We start from the raw sequence: 26232 nt of genomic DNA, 5'->3' as shown, positions 1-26232 counted from the left end.
GAAGTGGAATATTGTTTATATTTAGGAGTTTACCTTGGGTGCAGATAATTTGAGTGATTGTGTTTAGTCCTAGCGAAGCAGATCATGGGACATCTTAGTGGGAAGAGACTGGAGAATGCCTTATGCTTGGGATACAGATGATGTAATTATTAGGAGGAGCCAGGTCTGTCTGGAGTTTGTAATTAGCCATCGGATTTGAGCCTGACAAGAAGTGCTTTCAGGTTGTTCCTGAAAGGGTCTCTTTCCAAAGATCTCCACAGTGAAGCAAGTAACTCTGATTGTTACCTTTATTTATAAGTGGCATTTGAACTATGCTTTAGTTCATTCTAAGAGGCCATTCAGCCCATCAATAAAGCATGCTTTATTGGAATATACAGTACCAGGTGTCGATAGCAAGTTAAAGTGTTTCTTCCTTTTGTTTACAAACGGTTTTTACTGTCAATTGGAAAACTATTACTGTGTTGCTAATATGGCTAATTCTGTGTTTAAATTAAAGTTTGATTTACCATAAAAGATACTTGTGGTTTAGCAGTTTTTCATTACAGTCTTACCAATTGCAAATTGTTGGGATTCTAGCACAGTCCCGACACATCCACCAGCTCACTTTTATTTATGCTATTATTGGTTAAATGTATTGGCCTTTGCTGTCAAAGCTGGGTCATGTTAAAGTTGCTGTTTATATTGAGAACCATAGAAAGGTTACGGTGCAGAAAGAGGCCATTCAGCCCATCATGTCTGCGCCGTCCAAAAAAATAGAAAAAATAAACTAGCCCCCCATTTTAATCCCGCTGCCCAGCACCTGGCCCCCCATTTTAATCCCGCTGCCCAGCACCTGGTCCATAGGCTATCAGATTGCAGCATTTCAGATGCAGCTCCAGATACCTTTTAAATGAGTTGTGCATTTCCGCCTCAACCAGCAAGTTAGACCATGGATTCCAGGTACCCCCACCCTCTGGGTGAAAATGTTTTTCCACATGTCCCCGCTAATCCTTCTACCAACCACCTTAAATCTATGCTGTTGTGACACCCTGGGCTAGTACACGGTCAATTCCAGCCTTACTTGACCCGGAATCGCAATACAGGTGAAATTAGATTTTATTTAAAATACCCGAGTCCTTGGTTGAGCCCAATAAACTGCAGTCACCACGTTTGTAACTTTAAACTTAAGTGACCTTTTATTTTTTACAGTATTACAATTAAACGGACAAAGAATGTGACTTACTATCTAATACCTCTTTCCAACCCGCCCAACTCGCCCCAGTCTCTCTCTATAGTGTAGATATGCACACACTTACAGACAAACAACTGAGGGGAAAGTGTGGTGGAAAGGGAAAGAAAATATAAATAAAAATAAACAGATAAGGATCTTTGATGCACTGCGATGACTTCCGGTTAATGTCTGTCTGAAGTTCAGGCTTTCGTTTTGGTACTTCTTCCTTCTCGGCTTGAGATGGTTATCTCTGGCAAGGTGTCTACTTCCTCTGCAGACTCAGCATCATTTCAGGTTCACAGCAAAGGATGTGCCAGGCACGCACTGCTTTCAGAACAATAGAGATAGCAAGCGAGACTCAACACTTCTGTCAAGTTATCTCAGAAAGCATCTCGCAGGAACCAATCATTGACCGTTGGTTGTCAGGCAGAACGCTGCCCTTGGCCAACTCACCGGTGGCCAGTTAACCAATTGAACTTACTTCCTCCAAAGTTGGTTCCTGAGATCCACCCGGTGCCAATTCTGGCTTCTCCTCTCCCAAACACGAAGCCTGGAACACAGTGTCCTGGCAAGCAGGCTGTTTGAACAGAGTCTTCTGCTTAAAGACACTTCCCGATTTTGGGTCCATAAACCAAACCCATAAAATAAAATAAATGGGAACAAAGGAAATGGACAGCAAGAACTTTGCCAATGCTCTCTGGTGATTGACCCCTCAGCTAGGGGAAAGAAGTCTTTCCTGTCTACCCTATCTGGACCTCTCTTAATTTTGTACACCTCCATTAGGTTATCCCTTACCCTGCTCTAATCTAAGGAAAACAACTCGGCCCATCCAAACTTTCCCCATACCTGCAATTTTCAGGGTGGCATGGTGCCACAGTGATTAGCACTGCTGCCTCACGGCACCGAGGACCCAGGATCGGTCCCGGCCCCGAGTCATTGACCGTGTGGAGTTTGCACATCTCCTCGTGTCTGCACAGGTCTTACCTCCACAACCCAAAGATGTGCAGATTATGTGGATGGGCCATGCTAAATTGCCCCTTAATTGGAAAAAAAAAAGAATGTGTTACTCTAAATTTATAAAATGAAACACCTGCAATTTTCAAGCAATGGCAACATTCTTGTATTCTCCTCTGCACACTCTCCAGAGCAATTTTGTTCTTCCTGTAACGTGGTGACCAAAACTGTATATAACATTCCAGCTATGCTCTAACCAGCGTTTTATCATTACACCTCTGCTTTTGTATTTAATACCTCACCCAATAAAGGAAAGTATTGCAGATGCTTTCATAGCCACTTTGCCCACCGGCCCTGCCACCTCCAAGGACCTGTGGACATGCACTCCAAGGTCCCTCACTCCACTCATTGTCTTCCTGCTTATTGAGTATTCCTTTGCTTGTTTGCCCTCTCAAATACATCACCTCACACTTTGCTGAATTAAATTCCATTTTCAACTTCTCTACCCACTCAACCCATTGATGTCGATGTCATTCTGGAGTTGACAGCTATCGTCCTCACTATCAATTACATGGCTCATTTTTGTGTCATCTGGTAACTCCCCAATCATGCCTCTCACATCTAAGCCTAAACCATTAATATATAAAACCAACAGCAAGGGCCCCCAAGACTGAGCCAAGTGAAATCATTAGAATCGGTTTTCCATTCGCAAAAAATGCATCAACCAGTACCCTTTGTTTCCTGTCACTGAACCAATTTTGGATCCATTTTGCCACCTTCCCTTGTATCCCATGAGATCTCAATTTTTCCATCCAGTCTGCCATGTGGGACCTTGTCAAGTGCTTTACTGAAATCCATATAGACAACATCCACTGTACTAACCTCATCAATTCTCCTTGTTACTTCCTCAAAAAATGTTATTGAATTATTAAGGCACGATCTTCCTTTAACAAAGGTATTCCTACTACCCCTGATCAATCCGTGACTTTCTAAGTAACAGTTTACCCAGTCTCTCAGAATTGTTGCCAATAATTTGCCCACCACTGAAGTCAGACTGATCGGCCTATAGTTCTCTGGCCTATCCTTCAAATCCTTTTTAAATAATGGTACAACTTTTGCAGACCTCCAATCCTCCGCCTGTATCTAGTGAGGATTGAAAAATGATCCCCCGAGCATCTGTTATTTCCTCCCTGGCTCCCTTCTCCAGACTTGGATGCAGCCCATCTGGCCTTGGTGATTTATTCCACCTTCGAGGATGCCAGTCCCTCCAATACTTCCTCTCTCACTATGCTTATTGTATCTAAATCTCACATTTCTCCACTTGAAGTGGAATGTCTGCATCATCCCCCTCCCTAGTGAAGACAGAGACAAAGCACTCATTGAAAACCTTGCCCACATCTTCTGAATCAACCTGCAAGTTACCATGTACACCTCTGATAGGCCATACCTTTTCCTCAATTATTCTCTTGCTCATAATGTATTGGTCAAACATCTTCGGATTTTCTTTGATTTTGCCTGCCAATATTTTTTCAGATCCTCTCTTTGCTTTCCTAATTTCCATTTTTACTTCACCCCTGTAATTTCTATACTCCTCTAGGCTTTCAACTGTATTAAGTCTTTTGTGTCTGTCATAAGCTTTATTTTTCTGCTTGATCTTGGCCTGTATGCACCTGGATAACCAGGGAGCTCTAGATTTGACAGTACCATGTTTTTCTCTGTGAGGACATGTCTACATTGTGCCTTAGAATTTCACCTTTGAATGCCTCCCACTGCTTTGGCACAATTCTTCCTTCTAATAGCTATATTGAGTCCGCTCTTGGCAGCTCAGGGGCTGTTTAGCACAGGACTAAATCGCTGGCTTTGAAAGCAGACCAAGGCAGGCCAGCAGCACGGTTCGATTCCTGTAACAGCCTCCCCGAACAGGCGCTGGAATGTGGCGACTAGGGGCGTTTCACAGTAACTTCATTTGAAGCCTACTTGCGACAATAAGCGATTTTCATTTCATTTCATTTAATTTCACCTCTCAGCTTTGTAAAATTTGTCTTCCCCTAATTTAGAACTTTTATTCCAGGTCTATCTTTGTCGTTTTCCATACCGATGCACAATCTAGCTGGATCATGGTCACTATCTCCAAAATAGTTCCCCATTGCAACTTCATCCACTTGCCCAGCTTCGTTTCCTAAGACTAAATCTAGAATTGCTCCTCCTCTCGTTGGGATTTTGGGTGTTGGCTAGAAAGGTTCTCTTGAATGCAGCTCAAGAATTTTGCGTCCTCTGTGCCCTTTGCACTTTTCGTATCCCAATTGATATTAAGGTTTTTGAAGTCCCCAACTATTATTGCTCTGTTGTTTTTGCACCCAGATATCTGTCTGCATATTTGCTCTTCTAACTCCCTTCCACTATTTGGTGGTCTTTGGTATAGTCCTAGCAGTGTGACAGCCCATTTTCTATTTCTGAGCTCAACGCATTGAATGGGTTTGTTTGGTGCCCTTTTGACTTCCCTGACCTGAGTCAAAATCCTGAATCTCACTCCCTGACAGCACTGTGGATGTACCCACACTTCATGGACTGTAGTTGTTCAAGAAAGCAGCTCACCACCTCCTTTTCAGAGACAATTAGGGATGGGCAATGGATGCTGATCTAGCCAGTGAAACTCACATCCATTGAATGAATTTTAAAAAATAAACTGGGTTCAAATATAACAAAGACGAGAGGTACAAAAGTCGACTTCTGACCAGGGGTGAAATTCTCCGACCCCCCGCCGGGTCGGAGAATCGCCGGGGGCTGGCGTGAATCCCGCCCCCGCCGGTTGCCGAAGTCTCCGGCACCGGAGATTCGGCGGGGGCTGGAATCGCGCCACGCCGGTTGGCGGGCCCCCCCGCTCGATTCTCCGGCCCGGATGGGCCGAAGTCCCGCCGCTAAAATGCCTGTCCCGCCGGCGTAAATTAAATCACCTACCTTACCGGCGGGACAAGGCGGCGCGGGCGGGCTCCGGGGTCCTGGGGGGGGGCGCGGGGCGATCTGGCCCCGGGGGGTGCCCCCACGGTGGCCTGGCCCGCGATTGGGGCCCGCCGATCCGTGGGCGGGCCTGTGCTGTGGGGGCACTCTTTCCCTTCCGCCTCCGCCACGGTCTCCACCATGGCGGAGGCGGAAGAGACTCCCTCCACTGCGCATGCGTGGGAAACTGTCAGCGGCCGCTGACGCTCCCGCGCATGCGCCGCCCGGAGATGTCATTTCCGCGCCAGCTGGCGGGGCAACAAAGGCCGTTTCCGCCAGCTGGCGGGGCGGAAATTCCTCCGGCGTCGGCCTAACCCCTCAATGTTGGGGCTTGGCCCCCAAAGATGCGGAGCATTCCGCACCTTTGGGGCAGCGCGATGCCCGTCTGATTGGTGCCGTTTTGGGCGCCAGTCGGCGGACATCGCGCCGGTTCCGGAGAATTTCGCCCCAGATGTTCTTTGGTATGCCTACTCAATCATTGTCACAGTTCTAGAACATAGGGCAGCACGGTAGCATTGTGGATAGCACAATTGCTTCACAGCTCCAGGGTCCCAGGTTCGATTCCGGCTTGGGTCGCTGTCTGTGCGGAGTCTGCACGTTCTCCCGTGTGTGTGTGGGTTTCCTCCGGGTGCTCCGGTTTCCTCCCACAGTCCAAAGATGTGCAGGTTAGGTGGATTGGCCATGATAAATTGCCCTTAGTGTCCAAAATTGCCCTTAGTGTTCGGTGGGGTTACTGGGTTATGGGGATAGGGTGGAGGTGTTGACCTTGGGTAGGGTGCTCTTTCCAAGAGCCGAGCAGACTCGATGGGCCGAATGGCCTCCTTCTGCACTGTAAATTCTATGATAAATTCTATGATAATCTATGATAACAAAAAGGTCTTCTGGTTCATTCAGTCTTTCCCTCGGCATTGTGATACCCGCCTGTACACATTCTAGCCCACCCAAGACTGTGTGGTCTCCTGGAAGAGGCAAAAAAACAGATGAAAATTCCAGGCTAATTTGTGCTGGGAAAAGAAATCTGGGAAATTCCTCTCCAACCTCCTTCAATCCAAGCTGTGATTGTGTGGGCTCCTAGTGAGTGTTGCCTTTATTTAACAATAATTGGTGTTGTTATCTCAGTGAGTACTGGCATAAGGATGAGTGGTGTGGAAAGTGTACATAACTCTCTGGGGAGGGCGATTGTTAATTGGTTGTGGTGGGAGTTTGACCATCCATGTTCTAAACCTAGGGGTACATAATGCTGACACTGCCGAATGAAAAGTGGAAAAAAGCATTAAGGGAACAATATTCGCTGGCTCCCAGATCGCCAAAGGCAGTAGTAGAGATGGGATTGCAGAAAAGCTCTAGGCTGGGAGCACAGGTTGGCAAAATTATCACTTGAAGTATTTTTGTTGCTTTCGTGAGCATAAATGCAGTCTGTGGGATCGGTCTTGTCCAAACAAATCACTTTGCAATCAGCAGCTTTGGTAACTTTAATAACCATTGTATTTTGTCTCTGATATTGCTACCTACTTATTAGGCAATGTTTTTCCCATTACCTTTCGAGCCCATCTCACTCTTCCTCGTGGCAATTTGCAACCTCATTCATGTTAAGAAAACCCAACATTGTATGTAGTTTAAAAGAGATTGTATTGAGCTAAATTATCAGAGAGTAGATGGAAGTTATGATCAAGTGTAAACCATTAATCTGTACTTGATAATTTAATTCAGTCTGTCTACTTCAAAATGAGTGCTGCTCCCATGAATGCAGCCTGGATTAATGAAGATGAACAGCTATTATCTTCAAGTGGTGCTGATGATGGAGCCTGCTCATTGCAGTCAACGGGAAGGGGAGGCAAGTTAGGTCCAACTTTTCCATTCCACATTCGCCTTTCCCTTCTAAAATGAGACTCCTGTTATCTGCCACCTCCTCCTTAGTGTGACTACCAGCATCCGAATCAATAGACAGCACAGAAGAAGCCCATTCAGACTATAGTACATGCAATGGGACTTTGAGCATCCTCTCCAATCTGTCTGTCTCTCCTACTCTTTGTTCACAGCCCTGAATATTTCTCCCTTCATACATTTGTAAGATAGAGGAGCAGAATTAGGCCATTTGGCCCATCGAGTCGGCTCCATCATTCGATCATGGCCGATCTCATCCTGGCCTTAACTCCACCGTCCTGCCCGTTCACCATAACCCTTCAACCCATTAGCAATTAAAAATCTGTCTAACTCCTCCTTAAATTTACTGTTCCAGCATCCACCGCCCTCTGGGGTAGTGAATTCCACAGATTCACAACCCTTTGGGAGAAATAGTTCCTCCTCCTTCCTTGCTAGTATCTATCCAAGTAGATTTGCAAGTTGATGTGAATCTGCTTCCACCATTTTTACAGGTACAAGCGGACCATTTGGGATTATGGCAAAGTCCTCATTGGAAAGTGGCTCTGAGAGCGTGTCTGTAAAATCCTCATCCTAGCAGTTGTGGTGTAGAGGTGCTTTCACCACCAGACCTATTCTTGACATACTCCCTTTCTGTAACCTTCTCTTCCTTTGAGCATCTATTTCTTTGATCTTGGCTTTGTTCAGGTTTCATCCCCTTTTCTATCTTTCATCCCTCTGAGGTGACTGGAAGTTCTTGTTGCATGTGTCCAAGGGAAGGGTGCTGGGAGGAGCTGGATGATTGGCATGCATGGGAGATGCTGGGGATTGAGGCTTAGTAGGAAAAGGACATCGAGTGTTTCTGGACAAGCTACTGGCAATTGATGTATCACATTGCAATGATATTTTTACGTTGGTACGCAAACCTGCAGAGGTGTTGTGGCGCAGTGGGTAACACCCCTGCCTCTGAGCCAGAAGATCGGGGTTCAAATCCCGTTGCAGGGCTCGATGGACAAGGACGGTGTGTTCACAATGTGACCAAACAGGTTGAATAATCAACCTGTAAATCCTCAAAAGTGCCAATTGCAGGTAGTAATAGCATGAGAGATTCCTGGCCATCCATGTGTTGGAAAGACCATTATTATCCATAGTCCCCGGTTACGTAAAAAGTGCAACTCTAACTCCCAAGAGAATTGGAGCCCACCACTACAGCCGACCTTCCCTGCCTTTCTATTTTTAATTCTATCCTGAGATAGTGGTATGGTTGATACTGCCCCCTCAAGGGCATTTAGGGTTGGGCAATAAATGCTGGCCCAGCCTGCGACGCCCATGCCCCATGAACGAATAAAAAAGAAATTACTCTTCCGTCTGATCTCCGGCTCACCACCACCGCCGCCCCCAAAATTCAATAAAGAACCGGTCTCTTTATTTTCTGCATGTTTTTTAAAATTTGCGACCCAAGTTTACTGTGGACATGCCCATCTTGATTTCCCTGGATGTCTGCTGTTGTAGCTGAGGGATCCTGGAGCAAGTTGTCTTCTTAATTCCATGCACTGTCCCTCTGTCGCTGTGTGAGGGCGGCACGGTAGCACAGTGGTTAGCACTGTTGCTTCACAGCACCAGGGTCCCAGGTTCGATTCCCGGCTTGAGTCACTGCCTGTGTGGAGTCTGCACGTTCTCCCCGTGTCTGCGTGGGTTTCCTCCGGGTGCTCCGGTTTCCTCCCACAAGTCCCGAAAGGCGTGATGTTAGGTGAATTGGAATTGGAAAGAGTGAGCTTTTCGTAATACTCCCTGGGGACCAGAGTAGAGGGATAGATGACCTACCGCTAAGGAGAGTGGAAAGAAACTTCCGATACCTGGGGATTCAGATAGCCAGGAGCTGGGGAACCCTACACAGACTCAATCTGACTCGGCTGATGGAGCAAATGGAAGAGGATTTCAAAAGGTGGGATATGCAGCCGCTGTCACTGGCGGGCAGAGTGCAGGCGATTAAGATGATGGTCCTCCCGAGGTTCTTATTTGTGTTTCAATGTCTCCCTATATTGATCACTAAGGCCTTTTTCAAGAAAATAGATAGGAGCATCATGAGCTTCGTGTGGGCAGGGAAGGCCCCGAGGGTAAGGAGGGGGTTCCTGCAACGTAGCAGGGACAGAGGGGGACTGGCGTTGCCGAATTTGGCCGACTATTACTGGGCCGCCAATGTGGCGATGATCCGTAAGTTGATGATAGAGGGAGAGGGGGCGGTGTGGAAAAGGCTGGAGATGGCGTCCTGTAAAGGAACGAGCTTAAAAGCGTTGGTGAGGGCGCCACTACCGCTCTCCCCGAAAAGGTTTACCACGAACCCAGTGGTGGCGGCAAGACTAAGTATCTGGGGGCAATGGAGGTGACAGAGGGGTGTGTTGGGAGCCTCGGTGTAGTCCCCGATCAGGAACAACCATAGGTTTGCCCCAGGGAGGTTGGATGGAGGGTTCCAGAGCTGGCACCGGGCAGGAATTAGGAGAGTGGGAGACTTATTTATAGATGGGACGTTTGCGAGCTTGGGAGCGCTAGAGGAAAAGTACGAGCTGCCTCCGGGGAACATCTTTAGGTCTATGCAGGTGAGGGCGTTTACGAGACAACAGGTGAGGGAATTTCTGCTGCTCCCGACACAGGGGATCCAGGATAGAGTGCTTTCGGGGGGGTGGGTCGGGGAGGGCAAAGTGTCCGAAATATACCGGGAGATGAGAGAAGAGGGGGAGGAGCTGGTAGAAGAGCTGAAAGGAAAATGAGAAGGAGAGCTCGGGGAGGAGATTGAGGAGGGTTTGTGGGCTGATGCCCTAAATAGGGTAAATTCCTCTTCCTCGTGTGTCAGGCTTAGCCTGATCCAATTTAAGGTGCTACATGGAGCACATATAACGGGAGCGAGGTTGAGCAGGTTCTTCGGAGTGGAGGACAGGTGCGGGAGGTGCGGGGGAAGCCCGGCGAACCACACACATATGTTTTGGCCTTGTCCGGCACTGGAGGGGTATTGGAGGGGAGTGGCGGGAGTGATCTCGAAGGTGGTGAAGGTCTGGGTCAAGCCAAGCTGGGGGTTAGCTATATTTGGGGTAGCGGATGAGCCGGGAGTGCAGGAGGCAAAAGAGGCCGATATTGTGGCTTTTGCGTCCCTAGTAGCCCGGCGAAGGATTTTACTCATGTGGAAGGAAGCGAGGGAGGGAGGGAAGGGGGAGGGGGGGTAAATTGTTTTTGTTCTAGATGGGGTGAAGGGGCGGGGGAGAGCACTATTTTGTGTTATTTTGTTAGTTCACTATTTTAGTTAAACAATGTTATCATGTTACCGTTTTTGTTGATTTGTAAGGGGGAAAAATTGTGTTTGAAAACTTGAATAAAATATATTTTTAAAAAAACGTTGCTTTCTTCCTTGAAGACACTCATCGAAACCCATCACTTTCATCAAGCATTTGGTGAATATGACCTAATGGCTCTGTCTGTGCCTCGGTATCATGCTTTGTTTAATAATATTCCTGTGAAGTGCCTTGAGACATTGTTCATTCACACAAGAGGATAATAAGAAGTCTCCTCCTTCAGTACTCGAGTGCTTCATCAAAGGCAGCACAGTTTCCCCCTCCATTACTAAAGCCGGAAGTTTATTCCATATTTTGTCCATTCTTCCAGTGAAGAATCGTTTCTCAAGATCAGTCCTTTTTTTTCAAAAAACATTCTATTGAAGGCATTTTGAAAACACAACCCCCCCCCCCCCCACTCCCTCCAAAGATAGACCCCCCCCACTTCACTCCCGTTAACTAGCCAACCAGCTAATATGGTGGCCCCCCACTCGAGGCCGCCACCTACCCCCTTACCCCCAGCCGCCCTTCACCCGCAATACCCCTAAAATGGTAAAACATACTTACCCATTCCGCATCCAGACACATTAAATCTAACAATCGGCCCAGTGTGTAGACCCGCATTCCCCACACGAGCATCTCCAAAGTTCAATGTCGTCACACACCTCGCAGTCCATGTTCTCTTATAAATTCACTCACCTCCTCCAGCGTGTCAAAATAAAACTCTTGCTTGTGGTGCATGACCCACAGATGCGCAGGATACAAAACCCCAAACTTCACTCCTTCCTTGTAGGCGGCAGCCTCGATCCAATTGTAACCGGCCTACCCGCCGCCTAGCCCGCTCCGCACCCGAGCCTCGGTAAATCCTCAGCACGTTTCCTCCCGAGGTGCACTTTCCCGTTATATAAAGACAAAAAAGAGTGGCTAAGTTAAATATTGGTCCTTTGGAAGATGAGAAGGGAGAATTAATAATAGGAGACGGGGAAATGGCTGAGGAGCTGAACAGGTTTTTGGGTCAGTTTTCACAGTGGAGGACACAAATAACATGCCAGTGACTGATGGAAATAAAGATATGACAGGTGAGGACCTTGAGATGATTGTAATCACTAAGGAGGCAGTATTGGGCAAGCTAATGGGGCTAAAGGTAGACAAGTCTCCTGGCCCTGATGGGATGCATCCCAGAGTGTTAAAAGAGATGGCTAGGGAAATTGTAAACGCACTAGTGATAATTTATCAAAATTCACTAGACTCTGGGGTGATCCCAGAGGACTGGAAAGTAGCAAACGTGACACCACTGTTTAAAAAAGGAGGTCGGCAGAAAGCGGGTAATTATAGGCCGGTAAGCTTAACTTCGGTTGTAGGGAAAATGCTGGAATCTATCATTAAGGAGCAAATAGCGGGGCACCTGGAGGGAAATTGTCCCATTGGGCAGACGCAGCATGGGTTCACAAAGGGTAGGTCGTGTCTGACTAATTTGGTAGAATATTTTGTGGACGTTACCAGTGCAGTAGATAACGGGGAGCCAATGGATGTGGTATATCTGGATTTCCAGAAAGCTTTTGACAAGGTGCCACACAAAAGGTTGCTGCATAAACTAAAGATGCATGGCATTGAGGGTAAAGTGGTAGCATGGGTAGAGGATTGGTTAACTAACAGAAAGCAGAGAGTGGGGATAAATGGGTGTTTCTCTGGTTGGCAACCTGTAACTAGTGGGGTCCCTCAAGGATCAGTGTTGGGCCCGCAGTTGTTCACAATTTACATAGACGATTTGGAGTTGGGGACCAAGTGCAATGTGTCAAAGTTTGCAGACGACACTAAGATGAGTGGTAAAGCAAAAAGTGCAGAGGATACCGGAAGTCTGCAGAAGGATTTGGATAGGTTAGGTGAATGGGCTCGGGTCTGGCAGATGGAATTCAATGTTGCCAAGTGTGAGGCTATCCATTTTGGGAGGAATAACAGCAGAATGGATTATTATTTAAACGGTAAGATGTTAAAACATGCTGATGTGCAGAGGGACCTGGGTGTGCTGGTGCACGAGTCGCAAAAAGTTGGTGTGCAGGTGCAACAGGTGATTAAGAAGGCTAATCGAGTTTTGTCTTTTGTTGCTAGAGGGATGGAGTTCAAGACTAGGGAGGTTATGCTGCAATTGTATTGGGTGTTGGTGAGGCCGCATCTGGAGTATTGTGTTCAGTTTTGGTCTCCCTACCTGAGAAAGGACATATTGGCACTGGAGGGAGTGCAGAGGAGATTCACTAGGTTGATCCCAGAGTTGAGGGGATTAGATTATGACGAGAGGTTGAGTAGACTGGGACTGTACTCATTGGAGTTTAGAAGGATGCGGGGGGATCTTATTGAAACATATAAAATTATGAAGGGAATAGATAGGATAGATGCGGGCAGGTTGTTTCCACTGGTCGGGGAAAGCAGAACTAGGGGGCATAGCCTCAAAATAAGGGGAAGTAGATTTAGGACGGAGTGTAGGAGGAACTTCTTCACCCAAAGGGTTGTGAATCTCTGGAATTCCTTGCCCAGTGAAGCAGTTGAGGCTCCTTCTTTAAACATTTTTAAGAAAAAGATAGATATCTTTCTAAAGAATAAAGGGATTCGGGGATATGGTGTACGGGCCGGAGAGTGGAGCTGAGTCCACAAAGATCAGCCATGATCTCATTAAATGGCGGAGCAGGCTCGAGGGGCCAGATGGCCTACTCCTGCTCCTAGTTCTATCTATTTACTTTGCCCACCTCAGTATCTGCAGCCGCATCACCAACGCACTCGGCGGCTCCCCGCCTCCAGCCTCCTCATCAACACCCTGTGCACTCGATCCACCTCAGGTGGGTGGGGGGAAATGATCAAAGACTCCCCCGCACCTCCCCCCCCCCTCCCCGTCACGGTGGCACGGTGGTTTGCACTGCTGCCTCACAGCTCCAGGAACTCAGGTTCAATTCCGGCCTTGGCTGACTATGTGGAGTTTGCACTTTCTCCCCGTGTCTGCAAGTGTTTCCTCCGGGTGCTCCGATTTCCTCCCACAGTCCAAAGAATTGCAAGTTTGATGGATTGGCCATGCTCAATTGCCCCTTAGAGTCAAAAAAAATAGGAGGGGTTAGGGGGATGGGGTGGAAGCATGGGTTTAAGTAGGGTGCTCTTTCCAAGGGCCGGTGCAGACTCGATGAGCCGAATGACCTTCTTCTTCAGTGTAAATTCTATGATTCTCCCACCAGCTTCTTGAACATATTCGCCACATACTTTGTGGTCAGCATTCCCTCAATTCCTTCAGGCAGCTGCCCGATCCAGAGATTATGCCTCCTGGAACGATTCTCCAGGTCCTCCACCTTCTCCCTTAGCCTCGTTTGTCTCTCCGCCACAAACACCCATCTCTGCCTCCAACGAGGCCAGCAGGTCCTCATGCTCTCCCATCAACTCCTCCACCTTCTGGAGTGCCAGATTCTGCACCTCCAGCCTCTGCTCCACTCTCCCAAAAGATGTCCTAAGCGACTCCACCACCTACACTGGGCCCTCTGAGGCCTCCAGACTCTGCTGCTTTCAAAAAGGCCACCAGTTGCTCAGGAGACCACTGGACAGGCAACAACAGCCCAGAATCCTCCGCCATCTTTTCCTCTATCACACCTCAAATAATCTCTCATCCAGGCTGCTGCCGTTTACTCGTTACAGTCCTCGTCTGGTAAGCCATAAACTGGCCCCACCAACGAAACACTTCTATCTCTCAGTCCTCCTGCACCTCACACCAGCAAATACCCCTTAAATCGGGTGAAAAAGGACCATGCAATTCACCATCGAGTGGGAGCCACCAAATGTGTGACCAGTCACTCCATGGCCGCCACCGGAAGTCCCCTCAACATCCGTCCTAATGAACCCTTATTTCCAGATCCTACTATGTCAGAATAAGGTGCCATATAAACTTACATGTTACTTATATTTAATACTGCACTGAAATTAATTCAACACTATGTGGAAAGAATAAGGTGTACAATGCTTTTCTCCCGAACAGAAATACTAGCAAAATAACTTTAACACCAGCATCTTCAGATGTGCTTCAGATCGGACAGTTTGTTTTTATCACCGTCTGATATTTTCCTGCTGCATGTAGATCCCCAACTGAACAGACAGCTAACGTGACCCTCAGGAGCTGCTCACATGCTGAAGAGACTCCGGTCTCGAGATGTGAAGTGAGGTACATCTGTCTTTGTACAGACTGTATTGGGTGTGGAAGCTTTTTCCCAGACTTGTTCTGAATGTGTGGGTGTCACTTGCAAGACCAGCATTTATTCCCCATCTCTAATTGCCCTGGGAAAGTGACGGTCGACCTTCCCCTTGTGATGACGGAGCACCCTCAACGAGGCTGTGTAGAGAATTCCATCGTCGACAAAGGAGTGGCGATATTCACGAAGGCACTTCGAGCTAAGCACTAAATACTGGCATTGCTCGTGGCACCCACAACTCATGAATACATTTTCAAAGTGTCCGAGTGAGGCTGCTGTGTGACTTGGGAGGGAAACTTGGAAGTGTTGGTGCTTCCACAACACTGCTGCTCCAGTGCTTCTTGGTGTTAGAGGTTGCAGTGGATGGAGATGCTATAACCTTGGTGTTCATTGCAGTGCATCCGATCGAGCTTACATACTGTGTACAGACCGCCAGTGCTGGAGGGCATGCATGTTGTTTTCAGTGATCATGTGAACTGCTCTTGGGTTTTGTGCGACCATAGCTATCCAGGCTTGAGTCTTGTAGATAACGGACAGAGTGGTTTGGAGGGGGTCAGTCAGTGGGCTGTTTGTTACAGAGGAACCTACGTCCCTGTATTTTCACCCAAGGTGTTAATGGTTAGCACTGTTGCTTCACAGCGCTAGGGACCCGGGTTCGAGTCCCAGCTTGGGTCACTGTCAGTGTGGAGTCTGCACGTTCTCCCCGTGTCTGCGTGGGTTTCCTCCGGGTGCTCCGGTTTCCTCCCACAAGTCCTGAAAGACGTGATGTTAGGTGAATTGGACATTCTGAATTCTCCCTCCGTGTACCCGAACAGGCGCCGGAGTGTTGCGACTAGGGGCTTTTCACAGTAACTTCATTGCAGTGTTAATGTAAGCCTACTTGTGACACCAGTAAAGATGATTAGTATTATGATGGCTGCTCCTGTTCAGCTTCTTCAAAATGGTGACGCCCAAAATGTTGACCGTGGGTGGGGGAAGGGGGGGGGGGAGGAGGGGGGTTGCTCAGTAATGTTGATACCATTAAAGGTCAAAGAGGGCTGATTGAGCCTTTTCTAATTTAGAATGTTCGTTACCCACGACTTGTGTGCCGCAAATATTAACCCTCACAATTTTAACCATCTCCTACTGCCTCTTCTCTGGGTATTTCCCATCCGTCTGTAACTGCCTCCCTAAACAGCAGGGCTTTACCACCTCAGCCACTTACTGTACTTTTAACGTTTTGGTCCATTCCCCCATTTTGCCCATGACACTCAGTATGAGGAAATTTGTTTAAAAATGCACATTTTGTCCTATAGATGGTGCTATGACACAACAGGATGGGTTCCCTAAATCTGCCCACTAAGTGGTGCTATGGTTCTATGCATCCAGTTAATGTTTTATTCTGGGAGCCGCAGTTTTACATGGGATTGCATCAATTTTAAATTCAACTAGTCAGTGCAGACGCTTATACTGCACACGAGTATCTTTACTCTGCCTAACCTCACCAAACATCCTGCTATTCCTTTCTCCTTCAAGTACTTGGCTAGATTACCCCATACAGGCCTCACCACTCTGTCGATAAAGGTGTTCCTCCTGAATTACTGACTACCTTTTATTTATAAGCTTGAGTTTTAGATAGCCCCATAAGTGGAAATATTGATTTTCTTTAGGCTGTATGTTGACTGATATTGTAAATAATTGCAGGAAGATTAATTTTGCTAGATCACATAGACTGGAGGAGATCCTCCACCCTGTAGGTCCTTTTTTAAAAATAAATTTAGAGGACCCAATTCTTTTTTTAAAATTAAGGGGCAATTTAGCGTGGCCAATCCACCTAGCCTGCACATCTTTGGGATGTGGGGATGAGACCCACTCAGACACGGGAGAATATGCAAAGTCCACGCGGACAGTGACCCGGGACTGGGATCGAACCCGGGTCCTCAGTGCCGTGAGGCAGCAGTGCTAACCACTGCACCACCGTGCCGCCCTCACCCTGTAGGACCTTGCCTATCCGGTGCTATTGCGTTGAGACGCAACGTTCTTTACTGCGAGGTCTCATGGTATGATTTCTAAATTCCTAAGGTCTAGTTATTTGTTTTGTTAGCAATCATATTCCCAGATTATCACTAGAAACCTGATAGTCGGGACCTCCCCTGTTACAGGCGCATCCATCATCGCAATTCCACTGATAACAAAACCTAAAGGAATTTGTCACTGCTGATGGCCCACAGGTACAGAGCCAGGCAGTGATGTGCGTGTGTGTGCTGCTATGAATAATTTACATTCTACTAGAAATAGATTCAGATCTGCAAACCACAGTGCGGTAAATCTTGTGGCTGGAGCTTCACCTGTAGCCAAGAAAACGTCATGTAAAGTGAGATTTCAGAGGAGCTGTCCAGGGATAAAGCCTAACTATAAGCACCACAGTGCATTGATGACAACCCTCTCTTGTGATGGCTGTGTCTGTGCTGTCTGCTGCACTGTCCGCCTTATACGTGTCAGTGTGGTCACTACAATTTCAGTAAAACTGAATGGTGGTTGTTTGAAATTGGTGTACCATTAGTTGTACATTCTTTTCTGTTTGAAGCTGGGTTGTGTATGGCGAGCGCGTTTTGATCTTTACACTGAAATAACAATGGGTGTAAGACTGCCACTGTTGGTGGTAGTGCTGGGAGGCGGTTGAATTAAGAACATCACACACAAAGGCTGGTATGTTTATTTTTGCTGCAATGCATTTGGACAGTACCAGGGGGAGACGGTGGTGTCACAGTAATTTCACTGGACACGGGTTCAAATCCCACCACAGCAGCTGGTGAAATCTAAATTCCACCCCCAACCTTCGGCAGGCCCAGAAGAAGGGCTGGAAGATCCCATCCTATGAATCTATCTACTAATGCCGTGAAACTCATCTGGTTCACAAATGTCCTTTTAGGGCAGGAAATCTGCCATCCTTACCTGGTCTGGTCTACATGTGACTTCAAACCCACAGCAATGTGGTTGACTCTTAACAGCCCTCTGAAATGGCCCAGCAAGTCACTCAGTTCAAGGCCAATTAAGGATGGACAACAAATGCTGGCCCGGCCAGCGACACCCACATCCCATGAAAGAAAATGGGGGGAAAAACTCCAAATCTACCTGGTGCCACCACTTCATGGTGAAGGTGGATCCCTCTAGTTCTTCCTCTGTGTGCCCATATTGCTTAAACATTTGTTCTTATAGCTCGAAACACGGGCCCTGTCCTCATCATGTGAAGAACTGTGCCTCATAGGAGTGATAAATGGAGGCCAAAATCTTTCATCATGCCACCATCATTGTGTTCCCTTTTTGTCTTTTCCAGTGTGTCTGGTGGCGAGCTGTTTGACAGGATAGTGGACAAGGGCTTCTACACGGAGAAAGATGCCAGCATGTTGATTCAGCAGATCCTTGATGCTGTCACATACCTGCACGAACTGGGCATTGTACACAGAGACTTGAAGGTACATAAGCGCGGAGGTGTCCCACTTCCAATAATTTGAAACAGTGATTTTTCTTTTCCCATTCAGTGTCTTCCAGCTGCAGATGTTATATATTTATATAGGTACACACAGCACAAAAATATATGTCGGTGTCAGATCCACATAAAGACTTGCGTTTAAATAGGACCTTTCACAATTTCAGAACATTGCAAAGCACTTAAAAGCCTGTGGTGTTCTTTGTGTTGCTAATATTCAGGATGGACTCTGTACACAAAGTGTACACAAAGACCACAAAGCGAAGTTAAATTAACAAAGTTAAACTTTATTACACTACTTATTATACAGTTTTGTACACTATTCCTGAATCTACCAATGCTATAAACTATAATTATGATCTACACTATACTAACACCTATCTGACACACACTATCTCTACTTGTTCTCTGCTCTCCTCCTATTCTCTCTAAGCTTCTCCTGCCTTCTCCCAGAAGTCTGAGAGGCATTCATTTTTATTGGTCTGCTCCCCAGCTCCATCTGGTGGTGGGATAAAATATTACATTAACACTTAATGTGCTAGACATTATGCATAGGAATGGTAAGTTGAAGGAACCTTGGATGACAAGAGAAGTGGAGCTTCTAGTCAAGAGGAAGAAGGAAGCTTACATAAGGTTGAGGAAGCAAGGATCTGGCACGGCTCTAGAGGGTTACAAGGTAGCCAGGAAGGAACTCAAAAATGGACTTAGGAGAACTAGAACGGGGCATGAAAAAGCCATGGCGGGAAGGATTAGGGAAAACTCCAAGGCGTTCGACACTTATGTGAAAAATGAGAGGATGATCAGAGTGAGAGTTGGGCTGATCAGGGATAGTGGAGGGAACTTGTGCCTAGAGTCTGAGGAGGTAGAGGAGGCCCTAAATGAATCCTTTGCTTCAGTATTCACTAGAGAGAGGGACCTTGTTGCTCGTGAAAACAGCGTGAACCAGGTTAATAGGCTCAAACAGGTTGATATTAAGAAGGGGGATGTGCTGGAAATTTTGAAAAGCATCAGGATAGTTAATTCCCCTGGCCCAAGGTTACTACGGGAAGCGAGGGAGGAGATTGCTGCACCATTGGCGATGATCTTTGCGTCCTCACTCTCCACTGGAGTAGTACCGGATGATTGGAGGGAGGCGAATGTTGTTCCCATGTTCAAGAAAGTGAATAGGGAAATCCCTGGGAATTACAGAGCAGTCAGTTTTACGTCTGTGGTGAGCAAAATACTGGAAAGGATTCTGAGAGACGGGATTTATGATTATTTAGAAAAACATAGTTTGATTAAAGATAGTCAGCATGACTTTGTGAGGGGCAGGTCATGCCTCACAAGCCACATTGAATTCTTTGAGGATGTGACGAGACACATTGATGAAGGTCGGGCAGTGGATGTGGTGTATGTGGATTTCAGTAAGGCATTTGATAAGCTTCCTCATGGCAGGCTCATTCAGAAACTCAGGGGCATGGGATCCAGGGAAATTTGTCTGTCTGGATGCAGAATTGGCTGACCGAAAGAAGACCTAGGCATCTCGTGGCAATGGATGGAAAGTATTCCGCCTGGAGGTCGGTGACCAGTGGTGTCTGTTGTGGGACCTCTGCTCTTTGTAGTTTTTATAAATGACTTAGATGAGGAAGTGGAAGGGTGGGTTAGTAAGTTTGCCGATGACACAAAGGTTGGTGGAGTTGTAAATAGTGTTGAGGGCTGTTGCAGGTTCCAACAGGACATTGACAGAATGCAGAGCTGGGCTTAGAAGTGGTAGATGGAGTTCAACCTAGATAAATGTGAAGTGATTCATTTTGGAAGGTTGAATTTGAATGCTGAATACAAGGTTAAAGGCAGGATTCTTGGAAGTGTGGAGGAACAGAGGGATCTTTGGGTCCCCGTACATAGATTCCTCAAAGTTGCCACCCAGGTTGATAGGGTTGTTAAGAAGGCGTATGATGTGTTTCATTAACAGGGGGATTGAGTTTAAGAGCCGCGAGGTTTTGCTGCAGCTTTATAAAACCCTAGTTAGACCACACTTGGAATATTGTGTCCAGTTCTGGTCACCTCATTATAGGAAGGATGTGGATGCTTTGGAGAGGGTACAGAGGAGATTTACCAGGATGCTGCCTGGACTGGAGGGCATGTCTTATGAAGAAAGGTTTTTTTTAAAAACTATTTTTACTCTCCTTTTTCACATTTCTTCCAAATTTACACCCACCAATGAATAATAAACAGTAACGAATACATTGTCAATCCCCTTATCAACAACAACAATGCCATCCCCCCACCCAACCCCCAAACAACAGCCCGTATGTTAACATAAACACCAAAAGCAATAAGGAATCAGGAAACACCCATTGTCGCCGTTAACACATACAGTCCCCCTCCCCCCCCCCCCCCCAAGCCTCCCAACCGCCCCCCCCCAATACTCAATGTAATCCAATTCTTGAAGGTGCATAATGAATAACACCCATGAATTGTAGAACCCTTCCACCCTTCCCCTCAGTTCAAACTTAACCTTCTCAAGAGTTAAGAATTCCAGCAGGTCCCCCCACCATGCCAGGGCACAGGGTGGAGATGTTGATCTCCATCCCAACAGGATCTGCATTCGGGCAAATTTATGAAGAAAGGTTTTGGGAGCTAGGGCTTTTCTCACTGGAGCAAAGAAGGAAGGGAGGTGACTTGATAGAGCTGTACAATGTGTTGAGAGGCATGGATAGAGTGGATAGACAGAGACTTTTCCCCAGGGTGGAAATGGCTGTCATTTTAAAGTGATTGGAGGAAGGTATAGGGGAGATGTCAGAGGTCAGTTCTTTACACAAAGAGTCGTGGGTGCGTGGAATGAACTGCCAGCGGAAGTGGTGAAGTCAGAGTCATTAGGGACATTTAAGCAACTCTTGGACAGGCACATGGACAGCAGTAAATTGAAGGGATGTAGGTTCGGTTGATCTTAGATTAAGATAAATGGTTGGCACGTCTTGGGCTAAAGGGCCTGTACTGTGCTGTACTGTTCTATGTTCTATAATGTCACAAAGCCGACAACATACTTCTCTGAACTGTACTGGAGGAAACACAGCAAATTTGTACAGACGATACAAACATTCTGCGCTTGCTAACCTGTGTCTGGATCTACAGAGAGACTCCTCTGTCTTCGGTGACTGAATTGAGTGTTTTTTTCTGCATTTTGTCTGCAGCCAGAAAATCTGCTGTATTACAGCGTCGATGAAGATTCCAAGATAATGATCAGTGATTTTGGCCTGTCTAAAATCGAGGGGGCTGGGAGCGTTATGTCAACAGCCTGTGGTACACCAGGATATGTGGGTGAGTCCACACACTCACTGCCAATCAGACTGAATGTGCGGCAGATATACTGGTGACCATGTCAACATTCCGTTCGCCCACAAGAGGCATTGAATGAAGTGGTGGAGGGATGTTTGGAGGGTGCAGGATGGGTAGCAGCAATAAAGAAGTGCCTGGTTGGAGTTTAGGAGCACCAGGACTGAACAGGGTGAATAAACATTTATTGACTGGTTCAAAGGTTCTCTCCTCAAGCTCTGGCCTTCGGCAGTACATGTGATTCCAGATCCACAGCAATGTGATTGACTCTCAGCTGCCCTCTGAAATGGAGGGCAGTTAGGGACGGGCATTAAATGCCGGGCCTGCCAGCGACACCCCCGTTCAAAAAAATAATTTTAAAAAAATGTGGGCCAAGTATTCGTGGAATTGGTTTTCAAGTCTCGTTTATCAGAATGAAAGCTTTAACTAGATGATATGGATGGACAGGATTGGTGTGCTCAGGTGGATTAGCATCTAGTGGGAATGTGAGAATGGGAGAACACGGGAAGCCTATGTGGGCGGTACAGAGAAGGCAGCGTGTGGGAAGAGGACAAGTTTCTTCAGCCCAGCAATTTCTTCAGCTTGGAAACATTCCTGAATAATTCAGAAGATAATTTTATTTGCAACTCACAGAAGGACCAAATGGAAGGACACTCTACTTATAAAGGATTTCACCAGGGATTATTGTGCAGGCATTTGGGGACAGGGAATTTGTCTCCAATATTTAAGAAGGGAATAGGTTATCGACTCTCAGTCACTGCGGTTTCCTGCCCCATTTTTGTTTGTCTTTAGCGTTCAGGGAAGAATTACATGAAGAAAGATCCCAGGTTTATTTTCACTTTTCCAAGGGCAGGATTCTCCGGCCGGGCCCGCCTGGTGACCAGAAATGTCCTTCTGAGGCCAATGGACCTTTACATGGACCGCGTCCCGCCCATGGCAATCCTGCGGCGGGAGGGGCGGAAGAATCCAGCCCTTTATCTCTTCGCTTCACCTTCCAGTAAATTGTGTGGCTCAGTATTGAGGCAACGAGAACTAGACCAATGTTACTTTGGGTAGATCAACACATTTCTGATGCATCATATCCATAGGAATTTACATTAAGAAGTAATTCACTGTTAGTGAAGGACAAACACACAAGGACAGTGGAAATGGGTGAGTTGCTCGTATAAGAAATGGGCCTAGATTTGACGTATTGTCACCAGGGGTCAGTGATGCCTGTGTTCTGTCGGAGGGATGAGTTGCTATACATTCTGCTAACCCATCATCTTTTGATTCCTCTCACAGCTCCGGAAGTTCTGGCCCAGAAACCCTACAGTAAAGCAGTTGACTGCTGGTCCATAGGTGTCATCTCTTACATTTTGTAAGTTATCTTCATATGCATCTGACCTTGAAAGAGAGTGAATGGACCAAACAAGACAAATCTGCTAACGGCAACTGGAGATAAACTAATCCAGCACTGGATTTGAAACATCTTTGAATGGCTTTAACCTAGATTCACACTCAAACCAAATTAATGGGATTTGGGATGAGTACCTCGTCCTTGCTGGCTGTAAGGTCCTGGGGAAATGAGGCAGGAGAAATACTGCAGATGCTGCAAAATGCCACAGCAGGCCTGGCAGAATCTATGGCGAGAGGAAAAGAGTTAACATTTCAGGTCAATAACTTAAATTACAAAAAGAGTTGGTAATGCAGGATTAAAGGGAGTGATAATGGGACAAATAAAGCAACAAAAGATGTGTCCAGGGAAGGTGTGAATGACGGAATGGTGAGTAGCTGCCACCCGAAAGCAAAAGCGAGAAAAAATAAACGAGAGTAAGACCAAACCATGCAAAGAAATGGAAACAAAATGGGGGAAGAGATTTAAGGTCTGAAATTGTTGAACTCACAGTTGGGTCCAGAAGAGCCTAACCAAAAGTTGAGGTGCTGGTCCTTGAACTTGTGTTGATCTTCGTTGGAACATTGCAGGAGGCTGAGGACAGAGGTCAGGGCGAGAGCAAGGTGGAGAAATAAAGTGGCTGGCCATGGGAGGGTCACACTTATGGACTGAATATGGGTGTTCGCCCAATCTGGATTTGGTTTCCCCGGTGTAGAACAGACCGTATTGTGAGCAGGGGATACAGTAGACTAGATTGAAAGAAATACAAGTTAATCATCCCTTCACTTGAAAGGAGTGCTTGGGGCCTTGGATGGCAAGAAGAATCGAGGTAAAAGGGCTAGTATTGCACCTCCTCTGCTTGCATGGAAAGGAATTGTGGGAAGGGAAGAGGGTGTTGGGGGTGATTTGAGGAGTGGATCAGGGACAATTACTGTTGTTATCCGTGGTTCCCTCGATGATGAAGACATACACAGAACATGTATGTGTTCAACCAGAATGATGATTTATTGTCAAGCACGTGGGATGGTAACTAACAGATCGATATACAAACAACGTTACTCAAGTTCCTAGGGAGCTACTCTAAGTGCGACTGTCCTACTATCCGTCCTACTACCAACTGCTGAGTCACGTCAGTCACATGATGCATGCCTGGTGCCACCCACTGACAGGAGGTCTTATGTATCATTTCTTGTACTGATAAACAATTTTTTACATTTATACAAGTTGGTTCAGCAGTTCTGTGGTCCCAAAAACTGTACTCAATTCGGCTTTCACTGATTAACCTCACAAAGAGAAGTTACAAGACTGTCTGCCCGGTGTGAGAATCTGATGTTCTTTGGAGACTGAGTTTTGCATAGATGAGAAATACAATACTTAACCTCTGCAGCTGACTTGATTCCTGAAAATGGGGGCCGGATTTACCGACTGCCCCCACTGTGTTTTTCGGAGGTGGAGGCGGTCTGCCAATGGTCCCACCGTTGCCAATGGGATTTCCCATTGACTGCACCGGTCTTCACTGGGAAACCCATGTGCCAGCGTGGGACTGAAATTTCCCGCCGGCGTGAACAACCGTTAAATCCCGCCGAGTTGATACTCCATTCGTCTTGATATCTTGAGCCATGATGAGTGGGAAGATTCATCAAAATTGCCAAGTTAAATTTACAATGATTAAATGTAAAATTATTAAATTTAAAATGATTACTGTTCAAAACTCTCAGATAATGAGAAGGTGGATGGGGAGACAGCTTCACTCCAGGGAATCTCTTTCCCAAACATATTATTGGAGCTCCGGTCCTAATAACTGCGTGGACAGCCTGAAGGTTTCTCATTCGACATTGTCTTTTTCCCCTCCCTGTCTTCTGCAGGCTGTGTGGTTACCCTCCGTTTTACGATGAGAACGATGCGAAGCTCTTTGAGCAGATTCTAAAGGCTGAATATGAATTCGATTCTCCATACTGGGACGATATTTCAGAGTCAGGTACACCCTGGTCACCACATTATACTGACATATCCAGGTGGTCCCATTCGCTGCGAGGCTCTCAGATTGAGGATACATGCAGGGCAGTAAAGCAGTTTGCAAACAGTTCTGCAGGAATCTGGCTCCAGTCCTCTATTATTTAAATTCAGTCAATAAAAAACCTGGAATATAAAGCTAGTTTTCGACCATGAAACTATCATTGATCGTTGTTACAAACCCATCTGGTTCACTAATGTCCTTTAGAGAATGAAATCTGCCGTCCTTACCTGGTCTGGCCTACATGTGACTCCAGACCCACAGCAATTTGGTTAACTCTTAACTCCCCCTCTGAAATGCTAGCAAGCCACTCAGTTCAGGGGCAGTTAGGGATGGCCTCATGGACAACCGCATCCCATGAAAGAATTTAAAGAAACAATCCTCCGCCTTTTGAAATACTTAACAAATTCCATTGTAAATGATTGCGTAGTTTGCAGCTCAGTCGCAACTTGTGTTGCAGGATTACATTTTTCAATTTCCTTCCAACTTTCTGCTTTATTATCCTGGAGAAAAGTCTGAGGTCATGCTCCCTTCTTACTGATTTCAGCAGCGGGTAGAAACAATTTATTGTTTGTCCTCTCAATACTTTGTGGGATTTTCCAACTCTTTGTTAGATCAGCAAAAACAGCCTGCAGCTGGCTGGAACCTTTGTAATGTCGAAAAACAGCCTAAAGTGTAATTTTGACCTCCTTCATTCCAGTGGGATTATGTCCCAATTTCTTGAGATTCTTTACATAGTAACGTCTCATTCCCGGTATCGTTCCGGTGCATCCTTCACTATCATTTTCCACCTTTAATAGCCTCCTTGGAGTGGAGTGACAAGACTGCTTGCAATCTTCCAACTGTGGCCTAAGCAATCTCGAAAACAAATTCCAGATCACTTCCTTTGTTTTTATATTTCCCGCCCCACTGCATAAAACCTTAAATCCCTGTTGCTGCCTTGTTACAGCCTTTGTTTCCGACACTCCTGTGGTGAACGTATTATAGTAACCATTCACCACTGTACTACATTGTCCCATGCTGTTGCCCATGTGGGCTCCACCTATGGACCATTGTACTGTACTACACTACACTGATTGTATCATGTTGGTGCCCTTGTGGGTTCCACCCCTGGCTCCGCCCCCTTGAGGGGAAGTATAAAGAGCAGCTGCCCTGTAGGCGGCTCTCATTGCAGAGCAGTCGCAGGCAGGCACTGTTCTAGTTGATTAAAGCCACTGTTCACTTCAACTCTCGTGTGAATTTATGGTCGCATCAACTCCCACCATTAAAAATCAAAGTAGCTTCAAGACTAGCCCTCTTGAGTTTTATTCCTGGGTTGTACTATCTTTCTGTCTCTTTCTCTCTCTCTCCCACTTCTCTGTCTCCTCCTATATGCCTGGAAAGTTTCCTCACAGCTTACTCTGCCCCCTATCAGCAAACCTCAGTATCATTCCTCTTCTGTCTCTGTCTAACTTAAAGGGGAGGGCAATCTTCCCAAAAGAATACCATTCTCCCAGGC

The 26232-nt window shown here is 46.5% G+C and overlaps 1 protein-coding gene across 1 annotated transcript in view; it reads left to right on the top strand.

Moving 5' to 3' along the window:
- Positions 1-26232, top strand: part of LOC140388490 (calcium/calmodulin-dependent protein kinase type 1-like) — a 315146-nt gene that overhangs the window by 263848 nt on the left and 25066 nt on the right. Inside the window, exons 5-8 of the mRNA XM_072472766.1 lie at positions 17878-18016; positions 21204-21330; positions 22630-22705; positions 24586-24698. Of these exons, the coding sequence (XP_072328867.1) occupies positions 17878-18016; positions 21204-21330; positions 22630-22705; positions 24586-24698 (455 nt within the window). The remainder of the gene's footprint in view (positions 1-17877; positions 18017-21203; positions 21331-22629; positions 22706-24585; positions 24699-26232) is intronic.

The sequence above is a fragment of the Scyliorhinus torazame genome, chromosome 13, assembly GCF_047496885.1.
Source record: "Scyliorhinus torazame isolate Kashiwa2021f chromosome 13, sScyTor2.1, whole genome shotgun sequence".
NCBI lineage: Eukaryota > Metazoa > Chordata > Chondrichthyes > Carcharhiniformes > Scyliorhinidae > Scyliorhinus > Scyliorhinus torazame.
The sequence above is the reverse complement of the archived record's forward strand: the minus strand, read 5'-3'. Positions and strand labels throughout refer to the sequence as shown.